Source organism: Canis lupus, chromosome 18 (genome assembly GCF_048164855.1).
Source record: "Canis lupus baileyi chromosome 18, mCanLup2.hap1, whole genome shotgun sequence".
Lineage (NCBI taxonomy): Eukaryota > Metazoa > Chordata > Mammalia > Carnivora > Canidae > Canis > Canis lupus.
The window spans coordinates 21,393,870-21,417,210 of NC_132855.1; the positions used below are offsets into that span (position 1 = coordinate 21,393,870).

General features: G+C 41.5%; 1 protein-coding gene and 2 long non-coding RNA genes across 7 annotated transcripts in view; 1 reads left to right on the forward strand and 2 right to left on the reverse strand.

The window, feature by feature from the left end:
* Positions 1-4,147: 4,147 nt before the first annotated feature.
* Positions 4,148-18,109, reverse strand: LOC140608825 (uncharacterized). The gene is made up of 4 exons (XR_012010814.1): positions 17,879-18,109; positions 13,040-13,258; positions 10,597-10,713; positions 4,148-4,894 (listed from the first exon to the last, which is right to left on the reverse strand). It is a non-coding gene; the product is annotated as an uncharacterized lncRNA (long non-coding RNA).
* On the forward strand, positions 7,004-9,379 carry LOC140608826 (uncharacterized). The gene is made up of 2 exons (XR_012010815.1): positions 7,004-8,095; positions 8,892-9,379. It is a non-coding gene; the product is annotated as an uncharacterized lncRNA (long non-coding RNA).
* A 2,103-nt stretch (positions 18,110-20,212) lies between the features above and the next one.
* Positions 20,213-23,341, reverse strand: part of SNX10 (sorting nexin 10) — a 74,132-nt gene continuing 71,003 nt past the window's right edge. For all 5 annotated transcript variants that reach the window (XM_072783691.1, XM_072783695.1, XM_072783692.1 and 2 more), the window contains 2 exons: positions 22,483-22,695; positions 20,213-22,027 (listed from right to left, as the gene is read on the reverse strand). In XM_072783691.1, coding sequence (XP_072639792.1) covers positions 21,946-22,027; positions 22,483-22,695 — 295 coding nt within the window. In that variant the 3' untranslated portion in view covers positions 20,213-21,945. The remainder of the gene's footprint in view (positions 22,028-22,482; positions 22,696-23,341) is intronic.

A 23,341-nucleotide genomic window follows, 5' to 3' on the forward strand; every position in this document is an offset into this window, starting at 1 on the left:
CTTTTAACTTTCATATGTATGAGGCAAGAAATTCTTTGGTGGCAGCTATAGTTAGATTCATATCATTTACTAAAATAATACATGGACTTCTTTTGTGATGGTATCTTCCATCTTCTAATAAATGTATAACTGCCTCTATAACAATACCCAGTCAGATGATGAATGTCCGTATAATAATACTACCTCTCTCCCCCATTTTTGTTCAAGAAGCTCATGGAACTGCTTGCACAAAATCAGATGTATTTCAGCGTCATCTCTGTGAATCGTAGACCATGAGAGCCGGAATCACAGCCTTCTAATCTGATCAAGTGAAGAAAGTGAGGCCCTAGAGTTCAGAGAACTTTCTGGAAGTTGTCAGGCCATCAGTGGCAGAATAGGATCTCATCATCTTGTTTTTCTGGTTGATTGTCCTCTACACGACCCCATGCTATTAATGATTCTATTAATGATTAACGTTTAAGGACAGAACTAACTCTACTCAGGTTATCAAGTCAAAGTCCTGAATAAGAGTAGGCTCTGGAGTGCCTGAACAGCACCTTGGGTTAAGACTCCAATTCTTGATTTCGGTTCAGGTCGTGATCTGATCTCAGAGTTGAGGGATCTAGCCCCACATGGGGCTCTGCGCTCAACAGGCCCCAGCCTCCTCCCCTCCTGCGCATGGAAACACACACTCTCTCTCCGTCTCCTACTCAAATTAATAAATAAACAAATCTTGAAGGAAAGGGTAGGTGGCATCCATTCAGCCAGGTCCCATCAGGGGCAGGATCTAGATTATATCCTCCGGGTGTACTCTCAACCCCGGCCCGGTACTACCTACATCCCCACCCACAGATATCTAAAGTCTCCTCAAGTCCCTGTTTCATTACCTGTCCCAGCAGCCCAGGGAAACCCAAGGTCCAAGAAATGTCCTTGACAAGGTGCTTCTTTCCTCTACTCCCTTTCAGTGTGAGATGAAAGGGACAAACGGAAGAACACAGCTGTAATCCATTCCTTGCCATCATATTACCATCACCATGAAATTGAAGACGAATTTTAAGAATAGATGCTTTCAGTTCAATCATAAAAGTGGGTATTTACTTCTCAATGGTAGTTGAATTTTCCCCCTTCAATATTGTTTGGATTTAGAAACCCTGGGCCTCTATTTTTTCAATCTAGAATTATTCCATTTGCGGCATTCACTCAAACCCACAACTCGTTTGTTCAAATCATACATTTCTAAACAGCAGAAAGGAAAATGTGCTCCAATACACGAAGATTTTTTAAACAATTTAAGCACAACTAAGAAAATGAAGCCTAATTTCTCCTCTTCATCCCTTGCCTCCTCTTCTTTGACCAACAATTGCTATAATCCACACTAATGAGGTAGACTGTGTTAAGAATTTTCTTCACTTAACATTTCTCATTATTAATAAATTTTACACTGACAACTATAAAGTGAACACTTTGGATTTATGCACCTAACCTAATTACATATGCTGCATGTACGCATTTCATTATTTACTTGACAGATTCATTCCTTGATATCATAAATAATTAAACAAGAATCAAATATTAACAATCAGATACGTGTTAATTCTCCTCAAATCTGTAGAAACAAACTATATTTTTATCTTCAGTTCAACAAGCACTGATTAAAATTTCTTCATTAGTCAAATTTCGTAAGCAAAGTTCTTGATCTACTTTTCTTACTTTCACTGAAAATTAAACCTGGAAAAAATTATTCCAGGATTACTTTATGGGGGAAAATGAATATAACTATATTTCAAACAAGCCATTCGATTTGTAATATTTCTCAAGCATGGCTGTATCTTTTTATGAAACATTAATCTGTGTGTTTGTTAGGAATTTTCAAATACAGGTTTTATTATAAGCCAGGAGACAGCACCATATTGGTTGCTGGTAGTATATTACCAGAGCTTCTTGTCTAGTGGGAGGATGGTTTTAACTAAACAGTTATTTTTATAACTTGTTTAAAGAATAATATCCAGCCATTCTGGATAACAGGAGAACTTAATTTAATGGGGCTGAAAATTTACCCTTAGGTCAAAGGATAGCTGTTGCTTTTTCTGCTTTAATGAGCTAGGTTTAAAGTTTTTTTATTCAAGTATATCAGCATCTTCATTGATCAAACTATTCTCACATTTTATCAAATTTGCTTTGGTAGAGCATACCATACAATTTCATCATTTAAAAAATATTAAAGATTCATAGATAGCCACATTACTCATAATACAAGATTAATGCCAGGCTGACAGGTTTTTGTAAAGATCTGACTCTTTTTTTTCTAAGTGCATATACCATATCTATGTGAAATGTACCTCTGATGTTGCATATTGATTACTCCCTTCTCTTCTCTTCTGATGCTAAAGAGAGAATATTATGGAATGATTGTCAGGGTTAGTGTGTCTCTGACCTACACATGTACTATAAATAATTTATGAGCTGATTTGAAATACAGCACCAAGGAACCAAGTGAGGACCACTGCCAGTGCCTAGAATGACACACACCCAGGGTTGACAGCATGTATACCCAGATTTTGAGGTTCTGTTAAAATACACAAAGAGACACAAATGCTCTAAGTGCCAGAGCTGACTGAATGAAAGGAAGCCATGCTTCTTTGTTAGAAATTTCAAGTAGCTACATTTATCTCTTTTCATCCTGTCCTTTCTATGACATTAGATTTCCTTTTTAAATTATTTAATTAGATTGTCAAGTGAGTTCATAATGTCTAAAAACATTAGAGGATCTAAATTCGAGGAATATGAAGGTATATAAAGCAAAAAGATCAGGGCTTTCTTCTTATTTCTCCCATGCTTTCACAGCCAGAGGTTGTCTGCTGAGCATTCTTCCAGACTGTTGCATGCTCATTTAAAGATACAGAAGGTGGGGAAGAAGAGTCCCCCTACCCTCAAAAGTGGTATCACACTCTGCATACTGTGCCGCAATTTGCTTTTTTTACTCAACAGCCCCTGAATCAGCACATGCATTTGTAGTTCATATTTTAAACAACAGTATAATGCTCCATTTTATAGAGGTGCTATGGTCCATTTATCCCTTCCCTCATTAACAGATTGTTAAGCTGTCTCCAATTTTTCACGATTAAAAGACAGTGCCACATACACTGAACTTACATACTCATGCACTTGCTCAACTATTTCACTAAGAGAGAGCACCAAAAGTGGAATTGCCAGGCCACTAACTGATTTTTAAAATCTCCTTGATCCAGAGTCCCCAGCCAGCTCAGTCAGTAGAGCATGTGACTCTCCATAGCAGGGTCATAAGTTCGAGCCTTGCATTGTGTGTAGAGCTTACTTAAAAATAAAAATAGGGCAGCCCGGGTGGCTCAGCGGTTTAGCGCCACCTTCAGCCCAGGGCCTGATCCTGGAGACCCAGAATCCCAGGTCGGGCTCCCTGCATGGAGCCTGCTTCTCCCTCTGCCTGTGCCTCTGCCTCTCTCTGTGTGTGTCATAAATAAATAAATAAAATATTTAAAAATAAATAAAAATAAAAGCTCCTTCATCCATTAATTGGGCAGGATAAATTAATATTTCTATTTAGGATTTAAATACAACATTGCATGAATAGCTTTGCACATAACATGGAAGTGCATTGTCTTACAAGTATAGTTTTAAAACTTTAATAATACAAAGTAATTTGGGAAAATATCATCTAAACTTTTAATTACATCAATTTCATGTGTGAGTAGCTTTATGAAAAAGCAAGCTAAAATCTAAGTTGTTCCTCATGTTTTAGCAATATGTCATCAAGCCACACGTCTGTCTGTATTATTTTCAATATCAGCACCCAAAGCAGCCAGTCTTCATTTTATCGCTACTACATATAATAACCACTTTTATTTTTATTTTTTTAAAGATTTTATTTAGTCATGAGAGAGACAGAGAGAGAGGCAGAGACATAGGCAGAGGGAGAAGCAGGCTCCCCAGGGGGAACCCAATGTGGGACTCGATCCCAGGACCCTAGGATCACAACCTGAGCTGAAGGCAGATACTCAACCACTGAGCCACCCAGGTGTCCCTCATGACCACTTTTAAAGTGTGTTTATACAGATTGACAACTGTTAAATGACTGAATTTTAAAAAAATATATTCAAAGAAGTTTACGTTTAAAAACATTTCATCCACGAAATCTGGTTAAAAACAGTATTGTGTTTATTTGCAACCATTACAAGTTAAATATATTTGTAAAGTTCTCTGCTTTCCCCCCTGAATTGTTCAAAGCTTCCCTGCAAACAGCATAACGGTTACCTAGTGTGTCTGTCAAGTTCCATTATATGAAGTAGAATATGCTTTCAGAAAAGATGCCTTGCATCCGATGACAGGCACTTCCTATCTGCTAGGATTCATAAAAATTGGAACATTGATCATTTCATGTAGAGATTTTCTTTCACAAGAAGATAAAGGGAAACCTTGTTATGCCAAATGACTTACTAGTCAAAAGTATCCAGGACACTGAAACCTGGAAACTAGTTAATGGTTTGTAACAAGTCAGAAATAAAGATGTTCAACCAAGAAAATGACATAAAGCAGCAATGGCTACAAGAGAAAAGAGCAGCCTGTCAGAATCATGCAAGGGCTGTGGTGACAGGTAGACAATAAAATGGGATGACACCCGTTCCTCTCACTGGGGGTGTTTTCAACAGCTTCCTCTTGAGAGTTTCCATGCACTTCCTTTGCAGGACACCTTCCCTCCTCTAAAAAATGGCAGCAGACCCCTTGGAAGTCTTATTAAAATTCTCCTTCTGTGTCATAAGATATATTGTAGGAGGCAGAGGGCTGTACCTGAACAGTTAATTCTTCATTGCGTAAAGGAAAGTGGGGACAACAGTCATTCCAGTAAGGTAGCTCCTCGGCTGACACATCCCAGCAATACTGCCTGGTGGACATCAAGAAACAAGAAACGAGTCAGGGGGAAAATCAGCCCACAGTGCCACCGAAAATGGCAGACAGCACGCATCCCAACAGAAGCAATATGGTACATAATTAATATTTCATACTCGAATTCATATCCATTATATCTGCAAATGAATTCCACATACTAGCTGAAATCTCCACTGTGTATAGTCCAACAGCACATTAGGGTGAGCACTGTTTGCATTTTTAAGCTAAATTTTCTTTCATTTACTCTCTTCACAAAACAGCAGTGGTTAAGAGTGTACCCCTACTTACCCCATTATGGGCTCTAAAGGCTTTGCTATCCAAGAACAGAAAGAAAGCAAAGCACCTAGCTGGTGCCCCATGAGTTCTTTAACAACAATTTCAAGGAATGAATCTACTTGATCTAAAATAATACTAGCGATGTTTTTTACTTAACCCCATGTTACTGGAAAGTTATATCATTTCATATATGTCTATTTTTTTTCATATACATCTATTTAAAGTTATGATACCACTGAACTAATTTCCAAGACAGTAATAGCTGTTAGTACAGTTTTCTAAGCCATTTCTCTTTTATTTTTATTTTTTTCATTTCTCTCTTTTTAAAATTCTATTCCCAACATATTTTAAGTTGTATGACAAAGTAAACATTTTATAACCCTTCCCAGCGAATTTCTTTTTCTACTAATGTTATTTCAACCAGTGGGAGGTCCGTATTTCCCACACCGCAGTTCTACATTTAAAATTATTTCTGATATAGATTAGCTGTCCCTTAGTGAGCTATGAAAGACAAAATCTTAGTGTCCTTAACCCTGTCTTATTTGACAGCAAATACATATTTACATGAAATAAAAAGCACATATTTGTTCTTTTCGTACAGCTGTCAGCACAAACTCGGGTTGTTTAGAAACCTGTCCATACAAACAGAACTGGTGTTTAATACGTGACATATGATAAAAGGGCAACAATAGGAAAAATCAAAGATTATTTAAAAAGAAGAGTTGACACGCGTATTTGGAACAGAAGGTGATCGTGTTATGCCATAAATTATATAGTCCATTGACAACGAGAACTTCATTATTTATTCATTTGATTGTTTAAGAAAACATAGGTTTGATTTTAGTGGCTCGCTTTCCAGCGTATCAACTTTGGGTCCCCTTGCAGGGAAAGGTATAAGAAAATGTTATTTGTTGCCTTAAAATATTTCCAATTAGAGTTTCTTTTCAGCTCTCTCCTCCAGCAGTCTTTCTAATAGCTAATGGGAACATATTCTGAAGTCAGGCGGGCTGAGCCTTCCAGTTATTCCTGTCACCTACCCAGGGCCCCTGAGCCATACCACCTCCACTTACCCAACAAAGTCACACATCTGCTTTAAGAAACTGGCAGCTCCTGAATCTGCAGAAGCAGTGATTTACCAAAAGATGGTTTCGGGGGTAAATTTACCTCCCCCAGCCTTCAAGATTTGCCCTATCCTGAGGACCAACTTCACCTGTCCCTAGACCCCCCTGTTCTGAAGCCCCAAGGACAGAACTTGTTCTGCTTCTTGTGAACAGCGCCCCATCTGCTGAACACACATTTTAATAAGTAAACTCGATTTCCCGGGAAATACCTATTGGTATTAACAAGAAAATAGCATCTCTACAAGATTCTCTGAAAAGAAATCCTGTCAGTGCCACTCATTCTACCTTCAAAGACAAGTCCCTGTAATTACTTTCTCCCCTTCATTTCCTTGTCCGGATAAAGCAACAAGATCAGAGAGCCCATCCATTTTCCCCAGATACCTTCCAAAATGTGCGTCTGCTTTGCAGGCTGGGATCAGAAATTTCATTATCTGTATTTGTATTAGTAATTCACTGCACAAAGAGAACAGAGGGCAGAGGAGGAGAGCAAGCATGGAAGCAAACATCAGACAGACAATTGTATATATGCAAATGCTTGCAAATTTCTGCCAGCATCTCCATATCTATAACCAAGCAACATGGAAGCCTATTCATCCCTCATCTTCCTTGCTGCCAAATACGGTTGTGGTTTTGGAGGAAAATATTGAGAAAACGTTGAACTTTCAACCACTGGGACTAAATCTAACTCAAAGCCTACTATATAAAAGGCTAAATATAAAAGGCATAAATATAATCAGTGATTTTCTAGAAAGGCAGGAGAAATGCAACCTCCTGGCTACAAAGGGTGAGAAACAATATGCCCTGGGAGGGGGCAGGGGAAGAGAATGGTTGCATGCAGCTCTTCAGCCCAATTGACAGGGAACTGAAATGTTGCCTCTTGGCTTGGGGTTCTGTATTTGCATAAGCAGCCTGAGCAAGAAGGGGTGTGGAAAGCCTGAATTAGGCATGATGAAGAAAAAGCCCCAAATTCGAATTCATAAGTACAGTGTACTCCCTTTCAAATGAGAACACGCCCTGATTGAAAAATGACAGCAAGACTCATCCTGTATTTTGTTCTGTCTTGAAATCGATGAATCCCAAAAAACAATGGTTATAGAAATCTTGGTGACTCTCTTTTTCTTGTACATTTATTCTACTCACTGCAAGTCAGTAATAATAGTGATAATTCAAAGTACACCTGCATTTCACATGCAGTAATTCAGCTCACCTTCACAATCATGCTCTGAGATAGGATCGGTATTATACTCATTGTACAGGTAAAGAAAGCAAGGCTCAGATGTTCAGAGATTTTCATCACTAATAAATGACCGGACTGGAACTCATATTCTCATGATATACTGAGCCCAGGTGCTACCACATTCTGCTGCTGAACAACATTACCAAAGAAAATTTATCCCAAATATAATGGAAGCGGATTTTTTTTTTTTTTTTTACCTCTCAGCAACATTGGGCCCTGCTGCCAGCCCATTCCTGCCTTCTTGAAACCCTCTGCTTTCTTTATTCTTGGAAATTGCTCTTTATTGATTTGCGTATTGCCTCATAGACTTTCTCAGTCTTTTCCCAGATTTCCTCTTCTTGGCCTTCTGTCCCTTTCCCTCAAGGTCTGCCATCAGTGAGCAACCTCATCCACTCCTCTTTTTTCATTTATTCATTTAACAAGTATCTTTTTTAGGCACCTCCTATGTGCAACGCACTCGTCTGGCCACATGGGATAAGACAGGGAATAACAGTCATCTCTCTGCACAAGAAAAAGTTTATATTGTTGGGTGGGTGCAGAGGAGACAGAGAAAAACGAATTGGTAAGTAACATGGATATAGGTGGTGAGTGCTGTGGAGACTATAAAGAAGAGAAGAGGGATAGAGAGGGACAGGGTAAGGGAGTTGAGAGGACATTGCAATTTTGGGGTCACAGCAGGTCTCACTGACTAGACATTTGTGCAGAGATGACCTCTGTCAATTCTCCTCTCAGACGATTTTTGAATTTCCATCTTTGACCTCTCTGCTGATCTCAACCCCACACTGGAGCTTCAAAACACACCATCTCTTCCTGTATCCCCACCCCAAAGTCATCACTGCCATACTTGAATTTCATCCTCTCCTCCTCTTCCTCCTTCACCTCCTATGTGCTCCCTACTCTGATTAACAGCACCACCACCCCCCTTATATCACAAATATACAGTCAATAAATGTGTAAGAGGCTCCTTCGAAGCAAGTGCACTATGCTAGGTGCTTAGAGAATCCATTGGTCAATAAGAGCTATTTTCTTAAGAGCTGTGTCTAGGGAAATCATATAGGGAAATGAGTTAGGATTTATAAACAGACCTGTGTTAAATTCCAACTCTTCCATTAATTAGCAGTAGGTTCATTTATATACTGGGGATAATGGTACCTATTCGTAATAATGTTACAGGGATTAAATGCAGCCAATGCCAGAAAAGTGAGCAAGTGAGTGAATGAATGAGTGAATAAATCGGTGAGTGGTGTGCTTCCTGCAGGGCTTGAGGTGGGAAGTATTTAAGAGATTTACAGTGATGTCATCAAGGCCCACTCTCTTCTCTCTCAGCTCTGTTCTCTTTCTTGTGGCTTTATTCTCAGGCAGGCTCCCTTTACAGTGGCAAGATGGTGTCCCAGGGTTCCAGGCTTGCACCCTCATCCACCCTCCAGAAGATAAAAGAGAACTTCTTTTCTCTATAACTGCACAGAAACCATTGGAGTCTTGTACCCTCTCCTGAACCAATGACCTGGGCCAGGGAAATAGCATTGTTCTGATTGGCCAAGCATGGAGGTTGAATCAGCTCCACTATGAACTGAGAGCAAAGAACTGTTGCCCCTGAGGAAAAATCAAGACTCTTGCAGGAAAAGAATGGACAGTAGGCAGGTAGAGCGATGCGTGCCCACTACTCTCAGCTGTGGCACCCAATTCACTCTGTCTCATACTATGGTCATGCTTCCATGTGTATCTGCCCTCAGATTGAGAGCCCCCGAGAACAAGGACTATCCATTTGTTATCCTTGTATCCCTGAGGCCCAGGACAATCCTTGGATATAGCACAAGCTCAATAAATATTTCTTGGCATGAATTGATTCATTACACTAGTTTAAACTAGTTCTTCTTTTGCTCCTTTTAAGTTCTCTGGTGTCTCATTCCCTCTCTATTACACAAAGATACACAAGGTCTCAAACAAACCTACACCTTTTAACACCTTACAAAGACAGAATTACAACAGTAGCAGCAAACAAACCATCTTCATAATTCATAAGAGTATATATTGACTCTTCATAATACATAAGAGTATATATTGACTCTCCTCTAGAATCATTTTCTCAGCTAATTTTACACAGTTGAGAAAAAAAGCAAGATTCTGTGAAGACTTTCTAAGCCACTTCATCTTGCTGTTCTGTTTTTGCTCAGCAAATGTTGCATTAGCTAAAAATTCAAGAGCAGAAGATTCACTATAGCCTTGATATAGTCGTCATCATTTGGATTTTACTACCGTCTAGAAATGTCCTTAGTGTTTCCTGTGCATTTTCACTTCAATCTCCGTGGCCTCTCTCAAGCACCCCTCCCCCTAAATCCTGTGATCTCAAGTGCAGCCTTTTCTCCTCTGTCCTGGGCACACAGCTGCCCCTGGGACACTCTGCCCAGCCTTGCTCACCCCTAGACGTGGCCTGGTGACGGAGTTCTACCAAGCAAGACAAGGATGTCTGCAACTTTCAGATAGCTGCTTGAAGGGGTCTGAGATTTTATTTAAAATAATCCAGCAGAGGGGGAGGGCATATTTGGGGCACGTAAATGGTACATGTTCTACAACATGAAGGTAACTTTCAGTGATGGGCACATAGGGTGGGGGAGTGTATCATACTCCATTGTCTTTACATGTGTGTATGCTTGAGAACTCTATTGACAAACAGAAATAAAGTAAAATAAAAGAAAATAATTTAATTAATTAATTAAAAAGTGCTTTGACCCAGTTATTCTCGCCTTTCCATCTCATGAGCTAGACATAGGAGGGAGTGGGGCAACGTTGGAAAGCTCCTGTCGGGGACAGCAGGACCACCTGGCAGCCTGTGTCCCCGGATGATTTCCTGGAGCGGGCCTTGCCTACCTGTGGTGGAGAGTTATTGAAAGAGAAATAGATTTCTCGCTCCCTGGAGCCACGCTGCTCCTTGGGCTCTCTTTATTATAATGACAGTGTGTTCTTTACATAATTCCAGCTCCTAATTTACTTACATTCTATTTCAAAACTGCCTCCTTCCCTCTAACAGACAGTATCATACACCTGCTTCCACCATTCTCTTACTTTTCTTCTGGTCCTCTTCGGGGTCGGAAGAGCAGCTCAACTCAGTCCATGTTTACTCCTGGCTATGGTTTTTGCTCCTCTGGAGGTCCGGCTCCACAAGCTCCAGGAGTCCCTAGACTGCACGAAAACTAACCTTAAATCAAATTGCTCATGATACCACTCACTGTCGAAACCCTTACCAAAATGTCATGTTTGAGTTTGGAGGCCCCCTATTTACTACAGTTACAGACAAGCTCGATTCAGAAAAGAACCATCAAGTATTCCAGCAAAACTTAGGATGAAATAGCAATGTTGGGAACATTTCAACTAGAAAATAAAAGGTTAAGAAAAACATTTAATTTTTTTCCCCCACATAAAAATATGGCTGTATTCTAAACCCCCGTTGGCTGCATCCAACCCATGGACACATGCAGCCTTCCCCTCCCTAGATCCTGCACAGTCCAACCCTGCTTGCAGGATTTTGGAATTTCTGTGCATGGAGGGCATACCTGTTCCAGGGACAGACACAGAGTCTGCCCTTCCTTGGCATCACCCATGCTTCTTACACATTTACCCTGAGCTCAAGTGATCCAGCCATAGACTGGGCCTCACAGGCAGCATGAGGCATGTGGATATATATTTTTTAATTTTATGTATTTAGCACACACACCCCCTACCCCCGGTGGCTCAGCAGTTTAGCGCCGCCTTCAGCCCAGGGTCTGATCCTGGAGACCCAGGATCGAGTCCAACATAGGGCTCCCTGCATGGAGCCTGCTTCTCCTCTGCCTGTGTCTCTGCATCTCTCTCTCTCTCCCTCTCTGTGTCTCTCATGAATAAATAAAAAAATAAAATCTTAAAAAAAAAAAAGATTTTATGTATTGATTCGTGAGAGACCCAGAAAGAGAGACAGAGACATAGGCAGAGGGAGAAGCAGGGAGCCTGATGCGGGACTCAATCCCACGACCCCAGGATCATGACCTGAGCCAAAGGTGGACGCTCAACCGCTGAGCCACCCAGGCGCCCCAAGGCACATGGATTTAAAATAATTTTCTAAAAAAAGTTGTTAATCCTTTGGGGATTAGCAAAAGTCACAGACTCTTTCTCCAATGGTCTTTAGAAATAAGGTTGATTTTTACATCGTGGCTTTAGGTGAATTCCTCTGAAGGTCAGAGGCTGAAATTGGTAGATAGACCCACAGAAAGGAAAATAAAAATGGGATGCCAAGCTACCGTTTATTATTATTGAATCTAAAAAATGAGGAGTTTCAGGAAGCTGCATTGGCAGGGTTAGACTGCGGGTTTGCTCTGCTCGCTTCTGCGACGGGGGAAGAATACCTTGTGAGTAGAGCCAGCCGGCTCCCACCCTCTGTGCCCAGCACACCCACATCTACACTCTCATCCCCCCTTGCCCCCACCCCGGCCCTCCTGCCCCCCACCCCACAGAAGTCTGTCTTTGCCAGACTGCAGGAACTCTGGTTGGAATTAAAGTGGCCAGAAACCAAGAGGATTGGAGATTGCTGTCACCAATTTCCATGAGAGAAGAGCAAGGGATGGGTAGGACAGAATAGAGAAGAGGGGGAGAAAGACAAGAGCCAGTGTGGGCTGGGATTTGGAAGCTTGGACAGTCCCTGAAGTTGCCAAAAGTTTAAAAAAAACTGACAAGGAAAATGAGGTGTGTGTGTGTGTGTGTGTGTGTGTGTGTGTGTGTGTGTGTAGAGAGAGAGAGACAGAGACAGAAAGTTGGGTGTTAAAATTAGATTCCTTTGGTGCTTTTTAGGAGATGTTAGTAAAACCCTAAATTACTTTTCAGTTCCTCTTTAAAAGCCAGTCTTGGGGATGCCTGGGTGGCTCAGCGGTTGAGCTTCTGCCTTTGGCTCAGGCCGTGATCTCAGGGTCCAAGATCAAGTCCCGCACTAAGGTCCCTGCGGGGAGCCTGCTTCTCCCTCTGCCTATGTCTCTGCCTCTCTCTGTGTCTCTCATGAATAAATAAATAAAATATTTTAAAAATAATAAGAAAAAATAAATAAAAGCCAGTCTGGGCTTCAGCTTTATATAGGGTTATATATGACACAGCAGCAGACATTTGGAGAAACTGCTAACCTGTCCACACAGTCAAATCTTTCAACTTGAAATCACCACCACCCCCAGTTTTTCAGATGTCACTCTACTGTATACACACTGCACAAGGCACAGTGTCTTATCAGAAACAAGTTGACCAAAAGAAATATTTTATCAAAATGTTTCATTGAATGGTCTCATTGATCAACGAAAACAGTAATCTCCAGCAAAGCATTTATTGACTGCCGTGCAGACGTCACGAAGGGACAGTTACGTTACTTATCATCTCCAGGCCTACTACAGACGAGAAATAAGAAACAAGGCACTTGCAACAGAGGGTTCTCTCTCAGGCACCCCCAGGGTGACCAAAGTTTCCAAGTTCAAAGAGGTAAACACCTCTGAGTTACCTGCTCCTGCTCTCTGAGCTCTTCTACTACTACTTTTGTTGGTTCTGCCGCAGGAAAGGGGCTTTAGGAGGGTCTGCAGGCCTTTCACCCACCACATGGCAGTAGTTACTTCATCATTGACTGTAGAATGTGCTCTGTATTAAACTATAGGCTGGTGCTGGGTAGTGAGGGGTGGGAGGCAGAGATGAAATGCAGTCCTCACCCTCCAGGAGCTTCTGCCTAAACAGAGGGACAGACGAGTGACCAATCATGCAGAGGAGAGGAGGGCAGAAAGGCACATGGGGATATGAGGTTGGTCATGGATCTTACTACAGAAACACCACAGGGAGGGTACTTGACCTGTAGTGGGTGTGGTCACAATTGACATCAGTCATAAGCGCATAGGAGACATGACATGAGTGCCAAATAAATAGTAGGAATGAGCCAAACAATAAGGCATTGGGAGGGAAAAAGAAAAGACCCATCCAAGCAGAGGGAACATGCAGTGACTTCATCAGCACTCCAAACCTAGCCTCACGTTGTATTATTGTCCTCATGCTATAAAGAAAGAAAAAAATGCCATGAGGTTGAGTCACCCATTCTCAGGTCACTTATCTTGTAAGCATTGAAACTAAGATTTAAACTTAGTACCATACGCCCTGTCTCTGTATAGAACTTGCTCTCTAAAGGGGAATGCGTCTTACTTAGTGATGCCCACACCCCACCTCAAGAACATCTAGGATGAAAGCAAGTGTCCCTTATTCATTCTGGGAAGAGATCCAAAATATTACAGATTCAAAAATCATAGAATTTTAGATTCTCTTCTTCAAATCAGTTTAAGGAAACCGCATAAAGAAGACCTCCCTGCCCCCTCCCACACACACATAGAGATTCACAGTGTATATTAACATATAAAAAGCCCCAACAAGTCCTGCAGAAAAATTAATGTTAAATTTTGTTTAATGCAATGTGTCGAAAATGTAACTGACCATGGAAACTTCAACCTAATTTTCTTTTTTTTTTTTAAATAACACCTTTTAAAATTACATGTTTAAAGACATTCTGCATTCTGTATTCAATCTTCTTATTGCAGTGATGAGGAAACTGCAGTCCAGAGGAGTTGGGAGCTACCTTTGGGTATGTGCTAGGGGCAGAGCCAGAACTCAATTCATCAGACTTCCTTTCAGTCAACACTCTCTCTGACAAATCATGCTTCAATATGTCCATTCCATACTTCCAATATATAAACAGTACACACAGCACATGAGTTGATAACCTTGTAATCATCAACTTACAAATTACCCTTAAAAAAAAATACAAAGAAATCCGTAGGTGAGAGCTGAGATCATGTATACAAGTTTGAAGTGTGTTTATATACACTATTAATCGCCCTTGTCATGGTTTATATTAGTTATCCAAGTCTGGCTGATATCAACTGTTTATCTTCACAGCCTTCCCACTGAAATAATAATACCAATAACAACTACTAGCTCTCTCAATGTGAAGGATAACATTAATATACTGATGCCAATTTCTAGTGTTTATCTTTATGCATTCATTTAAATGGAACCAAAGCTGAAGAAATCAGTCGTTAACAAGATAATCACAAAACAAATCTTTGTACCAAGTACTCCGTTGCTAGATCAAATCCCATTATCAGTAACTAAAAAGAAAATTCTTTACTTTGGAATTCAGTTGGAACCTGACAGCACAGAAAAGGGAGGCGGGGAGGAGGGCTGGAAATCTTTCTGTTTTGCAAAGATTTATATTATAATAATATTTGTCATATTAAAATTTAAGTCATGCTCGAATGAAAGTTTTTAAAAGATAATACACAAGTGAAAAAAACACATTTCAAGAGCAATCAGTACCCAGCTTTCAAGAGTATTTATGAATAATATTGTATTAGGAAAGGTCAATTGGGCTTCCTGTCTAAAAAGTTAAATATTCAGTGCCTGCGTTCTGCATTTGTTACCAAAGGCTTCTTTATCAGTAGAAGGAGGCAAATGATACCATGAAAATGTTTTAAACGTGCAACTTTGCTTATCTTCCTGTATTAATGATCCCTACGGCAGTTGTTATATTAACCTTATCACATAGCACAGCAATAGGGGGAAAGTGTTATGAAAGGAAGGAAAAGAAAAGACATTTAGTTTAATCTCAAGACCCTTTTTTCAACCTAGCAATTTTCTGATTGTCAAGGGGGAAAAATGAAAGTTAGGTCTTTACTGGGTTTTCTTAAAATCTCAAAAAAGAAATTAGACATTTCCAAAGGGGTGATTTACTAGACATCGTATCCTGTGAAGAGGACAGAGATTAGATGATCAATGAAAGGCTCATTATGTGAGTCCTGGGTTTCGTGAGGTCCATGAAAGAGCTCTGAGCAGGAGACAGTGAGTGGCTCCTAAGAAAGCCAGGCTCTCCTTCAAGGCTCTCAATTGCTCATTTGTGGATATGACATTACAAGAAATACCATTTGCCCCTCAGAGGACTTCTATATCCTTCTCCATACAGTCTCTGTGTTCACATAGAGGAAATTCAAAGGCTCCATCTTTTCATCCCTTTTAAGTTTGACAAAAATACCAAACCCGACCCTGAGACCCCTCTACCTTCTCATTCTCTCAAGGTGCTTGGGAAACCACCTAACTTTATGATTGAAATTAATGTTTTCATTCGCCTGCAAATGCTGGAGCTCAACACACATACCAGCAGAGTGAACACAAGCCCCTTCGGCTTCTTCAGCCAGGTAATAACGCCTCTTCCTTTTTTTTTTTCTTTTTTTCCTTTTTTTTTTTTTTTTCATTATCCCTTTAATGCAGAGCAGGGCTACTGATTACAAAGAGGCAGTTTGACTCCAGCAATAGGTCTTCTTCACTAATCCTCACTGTCATGGAAATTCCAGCTGCTACAAGAATAAGAGGTTCAATCCATATTTGCCAGCTCTAATATGAAATCTGTCAGAGCCCAAATTAATGAGTTCCAAATTCCTTACATCACGATAACAGGTTAAGACTGGTCAATTAATTACATAAATCCTTCCCGATTCATTGTGCGTTTGCAGCCTAGATTGTGTCTTACATTACTCCATGACACAAGGCCTTTCGGCTCCTGTTGTTCTGCAGAAAGACCCCATTTAAGTGGAGGCTGCCTGCCACGGCAAAATGTTAAATGTCACACGTTAAATTTGCACTTTTCTGTAATTGCTTTTGTTAAAAAAAATTAAATTAAAGCACAGGGCTCCCAGTACACCACGACCAGAGGGCTGGGATGGTACTGAATGGATCCCCAGGCACGCAAGTAGCTCCCTTTTACCTTTAAAGGCTCGTACAGTCTCTCGGCCCCAGCTGCCCAGGAGACGGTGGAGCCCAGAACGTGCATACTTGTGAAAATCAACCAAGGTTCCCTAGGATCTGTGGCTGCAAAAATACATGTTTGGAAGACTCTTTCCTTTATGAAAGGATTTAAAACAGCAGTCTTTACACAACCAGATTCCCTTCTGTCTACCAGCAAAAGTTAGATAAAACACTGTGGATCCAATCACCTGTCCAGGAACATACATTGTACGAATGAGGGGGTGTTACACTCGTGTGCGTCTTTGCCTCCCCAAAAAAGATGTGGCTGCTGGCTCTGCTACTTGGATTTGTAACTGGTCCACATCTACAGAAGGAAACTCATTGAGGATTAAGATCTCAAAGGAGTTCAAAAATCATCCAGGTCAAACGTTTTCCTTCTTAAAACATCAAAATGGGCTTGGGATCCCAGCTCATTTGAACTAGACCTAGATCTGCGGACTTGCAGCTTCCTAGCTGGGGCAGCCGGTCTTCACCCCAGGACATTTCCTGGTGGGTTGGACTTGCGTGTGCTTAGGTGCTCTGCACCCAGTGGAACCAGTCCCAGGTTGGTTCCCGCATCGTCTTCGCGTGGAGGGCTGGGAGGGTCCGCGAACACACGAGCGAGCAGGCGATGCTCCCCTAATCTATGCGAGGCGCAGGTTCCTTCCGCCGGGAACCCCGAACACCACTCCACCCCGCGGACGGCTAGCCAACCCCGGCGGCGCGTTCTCGGGCGGCAGCGGCCCTCGCAGCGCCGGCCCGGCAGCGCCCCCCGCTGTCCTCCCGCGGCCTTGCACCGGGTTTGCCGCCCGCCGCGCGCCTCCTTTTTTTCCCAGGCGGAGACCCGAGCGGCGCTCCTGGGCCCGCAGCCCGAAGCCGGGGGGGGGGGGGGGGGGGGGGGGGGAGGGGGGGGGATTTGTGTCTCCACCCCCACCCCGGCACACACAGGCATTAAACTCTGACCCAGGCCCGTTTCTGGGCCCGGAGGCACGGCTTCGACCCCGAGGCCCCGTCCCGCCGCCAAGCGCGACTGTCCCCTCCCTCTCCAGGCGGGAGGAGGCGAACTCCGGCGTCGGCGCGTCCGCCCCGCAGGTTTTAAGGTCCTGGGGAGACTGGAGAGGAAAAGGGGTTAACTAATGGGTGCGGTGCGGGCGCAGATGACCCATGTGGGGCGCACGGGCCGTGCCCCAGGGGCGCCCGCGGGGGCCCCGCCAGGCCTCGCCGCCTCTCCCGGGCCGGCCGGCGGGGCCGGGGGGCCGCAGCGCCGCGAGCATCTGCAGAACAAAGCCTCGGGTGGGTCGAGACCGAGCATCGCCGCCGCCGCCGCCGCCGCCTTCGCCTTCCCGGGGCTCCCGCGCGGCCGACCCCGAGCCCACCGGAGCGGCGGGGTCGCGGCTCCGCGCGCGCTCGCAGGCCCAGCGGGGGCCCAGGAGACGACTGAGCCCGGAGGCCCGGGAGTGGGCGGGGGGGGGGCGTGGGGTCGGGGTGGCTGAGGGCTCCGCTCTGCAAAGCTCCCTCCCACACCAACCTGCATCCCCACCGCCCAGCGAGGTCCCTCTGCCTTGCTGTTGTATTACTACTTTTCAGGCCGCCAGAGCTGTCACTGTCACATTGGGAAGGGGGCCTCGCGCTGCCCACGTTGGCAGCAGGTGGGGCAGGGGACAGGGCGCTGCAGGTTTGTGCTGTAAATCGCTGTCATTTCGCGGTGGTTGTTCCCACTCACCGCTTCCCCGCCCCCCTCCACCCGGGTTTTTTTTTTTTTTTTTTTTTTTTCCCTTCTTTCTTTCTTTCCGCAGCGCAGTTGCTATGGGTTACCAGGGCGGTTGCCATGGGTTACCGGACCGAGGCCGGCTGGCTCGCTACCTGCCAGCCAGTCGCCGCCGCAGCCGCCGCCGGCCGAGCGCCCGGGCGGGAGGAGGCGGGAGCGCGCGTGTGCGGGACGCGGCGCGGGGGAGTGTGCGCGAGCCGCCGGGGCGCCGCAGCCAACGGGCGGCCGAGGCTGCAGCGGCGGGAGCGCGGCCGCCGGTGGGGAGGGGGCGCGGCTATAAGAAGACCCCGAGGTAAGAAACGACCCGACACAGCGACCGCAAGCGCCGCCCGCGCGGTGCCTCCGCGGCGCCCCAGGCCGGCGGCGTGGGGTTTGGGATGAGGCTGCCCTTCGGTGGGGGCGCGAAAGGCTACTTTCCTCTTTAGCATAAGCCATTTGCATAGTGTCTTTGAGAGTTGCCGTGCAGCAGAAAACTGTAGCTGATTTTTTTTTTTTCCCCTCTTCTCTTCTGGACCTTTTGAAAAGAAGTCTTTGGGATTTTGGAGATAGAGAAAAGGGATCATTAACTACCAAGAGTTTGCGCAGCTAAAATAAATTAGTGTCCAATGCACTGTTCATAGTAACGATGTAGGAAAAGTTTGCAACAAGGGCGGAGAGCAATCGGGTCTGACTTACAGGGACAATGGGGACTCGTTTGTGAGATGCATATGGCAAAGAACAGAGGCGAGATCCTTTGTAAATGTTTCAGATTTTAGAGAAATTGTTGCTTACACTCTTCGACAATTTTTGAACTTCCTGTTAACAGTGTATTAATGTCTTATGACCTTTATTTGCAAAGGACATTGTGTCTATGCTTTGAATGTCAAGTTGCAGTAATTAATTTCAGACGGCATTTCTTTTTGAAAGTGTGCGTATATATAATAAAGTAAGAAAAGGTCTGTATTCCAAACAAAAACAGAATTATGTTGAAATAAATGGTTTTATCCATTGAAAAGATGCTACATTGTATTCACAGGACATCGACTAAGCAATTTAAATGTTAGGAGGAAAACTAGAAACAGAATAAGCCTTTGTCTTGTTATTTTTGTCTTAAAACTGTAGAGGCCCTTCGTGGAAAAAGGGTCTTCTCCTTTTTCGCTGAAATACTGAAAACCTTATTTGTGCCACAGCAGCTCAATAGTGATGAATCCTTAAGGCATCAAAAAAACAAACAGAGTTCACAGTGGCATTCAATTTACTGTTGGCTATAACAGCAATTGTGACTAGACTAAATGAATTTGTTTATGTTCTGAATAGCCATAAAAGAAATTTTATTCTTTTACCTTACTACAGTAAGGTTATTGCATATCACTTGTATTTAATTATTCAATAAAATGTGCATTAGGCTTGAAAAGCTCCTGCAAGATATTTAATATTTTAAGGGATATAACTACTTAAAGACAAACATTTCTGGTTTTCCTTAGTAATTTTTAAAACTTGAAATTTTAACTGCTATCTAAATCACTTTCTTCCAAGTGAGACTTTAAAGAAGCCCTAAGTAACAGGTTGTTGATTTTCATTGTTGACACCTCTGGGTTATACATAAAGTCAGTTCTCCAACAATACACATAAACTGGCTTTATAGGTGAATCATTTACCCTTTCAGAATTAGCCAGGGAAATACAGTGTCGCTGCGTGTAAATCATAAAGCATCCAAGATTAGAATTCTTTAAATTTAAGTTACACTAAAAATAGTTTTAAATAAACATCTATTTAATTTAGTTACTTAGTAATTATTTTCTTTTCCTAAAGAAAGCTTTGTAAAAATATGCCAGAGAAAAGTAAGAGACCAGAACAAAGCAAGGAAGCCACAGGGGGCTGAAGTTCACCTAAATATCTCAGCTGCAGAAAATGAGTTTTAAGAAGCCAACGCTTAGATATCACAATCATCAAACCAAGGCTAAAAGCTTCACTTGTGCACAGCTATAGGGACTATTAAACCGAATCTTACCAAAGTTTCTCATTAAAATTTACTGCTCATTCAGAAACACCCCTATTTAGGTGTTAGAAGAAATATATTCTCTTGTATAAAATAAGTGATCCAACAAACTGAACTTGATTTTTTCACGTTTAATGTGAAAACGATGATCTTGTGAAGTTTACATACCACAGTATTAGGCATACTTAATATCAATTTTGATGGCTATGTTACATCATCTAAAAATAATACGACAATCGGTGGCACTTGACATGCTTTTCAAAACTGCTGTTTAAACAAATAATGTGAATTCAAATACATATTGCCAGCAAGCTAAGGATCGCTCTTAAATGACTTGATGGCAAACTTTACATGTTAGCAAGATAAAAAGAAGTTGCTAAATCTTTTTTTCCTCTGTATTGAAATAATAAGTCTTAGATGAATAAAGTAAAGTAATGAGATCCAAGATACATTAAATCAATATTTACAGAAGCTCAATGTTTTAGACCAAATAAAAACAAGAAGGAAGAATTAAGGAGATCATTCTTATTCTAAATTTAATATTTTTTTCTGTTCTTTGTTACCAGCATTTCAAAGACTTTTTAATAACATGGTAACTTTTAAACTCCCAGTTAAAATAAAATGAGGTGAGGTAACATTTAATTAAAGCAACAAGTTATTCCAGTGTTGTAAAAACATCTTCCCGGTAGTTTCAGAGATATTTCATACCATTCAACAAAAAAGAAACTTGGATATTTATCTCAAGAAAATGCTGCCTCGTCTGAAATTTGAAGTTCACTGTAGTTTATCTCAGACCTTTTCTCTTTGAGTCACTAAAAAAAGGCAACATTTTATTAAATGATACCAGTCCTCAGGTAGATGCTTTAAAAGAAAGAGCTTTTTAAAAATGAAAAAAAAAATTTAAATTAGCAAGTTGATATTCTTTTCTAAATCACAGGAATATTTACTGATAAATTTACTAATTTTTATAAGATCCCACTTCTAACGTAAAAATAAGTGACAAGTAGCCACCACTGACACTGAAAGTTACCTAGTGGTAAGAAATTGCACATTTAGTCAAAAAATAAATAGTTAACCCGTAAATTCTAATCGCACAACAATAATGAAAACAAACTACTTGTTTCCAGAAACCATGTGTGAATCTGGATAATGAAAATGTATTTCTGAATCCATATATTGCAAATATAAGCAAAATGACTAACACTATTTCTGTTTTTGTGTAAGACATCAACATTATTTTAACATGTCTCTATGCATAAGATACACTTTCCATCTAAATGTGAAATAAAATACTGGAAAGGTGAAACTTCTTAAAATATTCCAATCAAACAGCGCAAAGCTAAGTGTTTTTCCCCAGTGCAGGGGGTGGGTGCCCACAAAATATCAGCCACATGTCTGAGAGAGGCGGCCTGGTCTATGCTGTCAATTTCCATCGTGGTTAAGATCATACAGGCTGTATTGATGCTAACACTGTCCCACTGATGCAAGAAGGAATGTGCTGTCTGGAATTTAAATGCAGGCTACCTATATACCTATCTTTTAAAATTCAGTAAAAACCAAGGAGATTTTTCTAAATGCATATATCATTTCATTCCAGGGCAGGATCTTATTTTACCAATAATGTTTGCCTATAAGGAGACTGCATTCACAGGCCTTTAGCTTTTTACAGGAGCTTAGCCAAAATAAGACACAACATAAAAATACCACTAATAAACAACCCAGCGTCTTTAAGAATTTAAATTCCTAATATCATGACAGTGAGCTCTAGGTAAGGATATATTAGCAAGCTTTCTTCTCCATGAGTGGACATAATTTGCTATTCCTAAGATGGTAACATTAGAATTATTTTTCAGGATTCCTGTGGAGCTGTGCTCATCGTACATCCATGTGAACTGCTGTCATCACTACTGTGTCCAAACCCAGAGGATGAACTGGAAAAGAAGAGAGGGGGAAAATAATAAAAAGAGGAAATTGGTTTTCACAACACACTCAAAGCCTGAGTAACAGAGGAGAACTTTAATTATCTCCAGTCACAAAGAGAGACAGGAAATTTGGACTTTTAATTAGCCATTTGGAGTGCAGTTGGATATTTTTTTAGCTAGATAATTTAAACGCGAATAATTCAAGTCTGACTAAATGAAAGTCACATAATCAGAATGCAGATAATTGAATTTCTACTGCATTCATTAATTCAGTGTGGAGGTGTGTGTGAAGACTACTATGATGAGCTGTCACAGCTCAATAAAATCTCAGTCAATTAATTTTTTCATTATCTTAGTATTACATCAACAAAAAAGTGAAGTGTGTAGATATATCTATACACATGCATATGTGCACTCTGTATTATGCAAACACATATACATTACATCGAAATGCAAGGAAATACCTTTCTGAATCATAATCTATATCGTTTTCTTTTTTTCCTTCTTCATCTTCTTCAGGGAAACGTCTGTTCATCAAGGCAAACTTGTGAATCGCGTCTTCTACAGAGTACTTGGTCTGCCCAGAAACGCAAGCCTCAATGTCTTCTGAATTCAAGTGGCTCTGCAAGAAGAGGTGAAGGCAGCTATCCGAGAGCAGGAGTGCGTTCTGTAGGACCCTATGTAAAAGGGAAAAAGGAGAAATGATCGGTGACCAGGGATGGACAGAGGGGTAGGACAGAGAGAAACGCTAAAAATGTGCCACTGAAGTAATCTCTTCACTATGGCAAACTTTGCATCAATTAAAGACATTGCCTATTAAAAGGATGAAAGCATATGTTAACTTTTATTCAATTATTTGGAAATTTAGGTGGGTAAAAACATGAAGCTAATAGTTAAGAACATCTGTTAAAAGAATAACTTCAAGGACATTTCTTCAATTTAACCATCTGTTGTGACCATGTGGATTAATTATGGAAAGATTTTGCTTATACTCCTAGAAATTTATTTTCCTTAAAAAAATTTTTTTTACTGCCAACCAGTACGTCTATTCTGTGATCTTTATGGGCTAGGCTGTCATGAAACATCAAAACTTTCAACAACTATTAAAAATTGTATTAAAAAGTCAATATATTTCTCAGCATGTCTTATATTTTAAAACTTTACAAGTATGCTTAGGTACATGTTTACAAGGGCTAACCTGAGAAGTGGCTTTTTTTTTGAATACCTAAGACTAACTAAAAATTTCTCCATAATCTTCGGTGGCACTGTGTTTCTATGTCGTTAAAATAAGCCACCAAATAAAATTACTCCCAGCCAATTTTA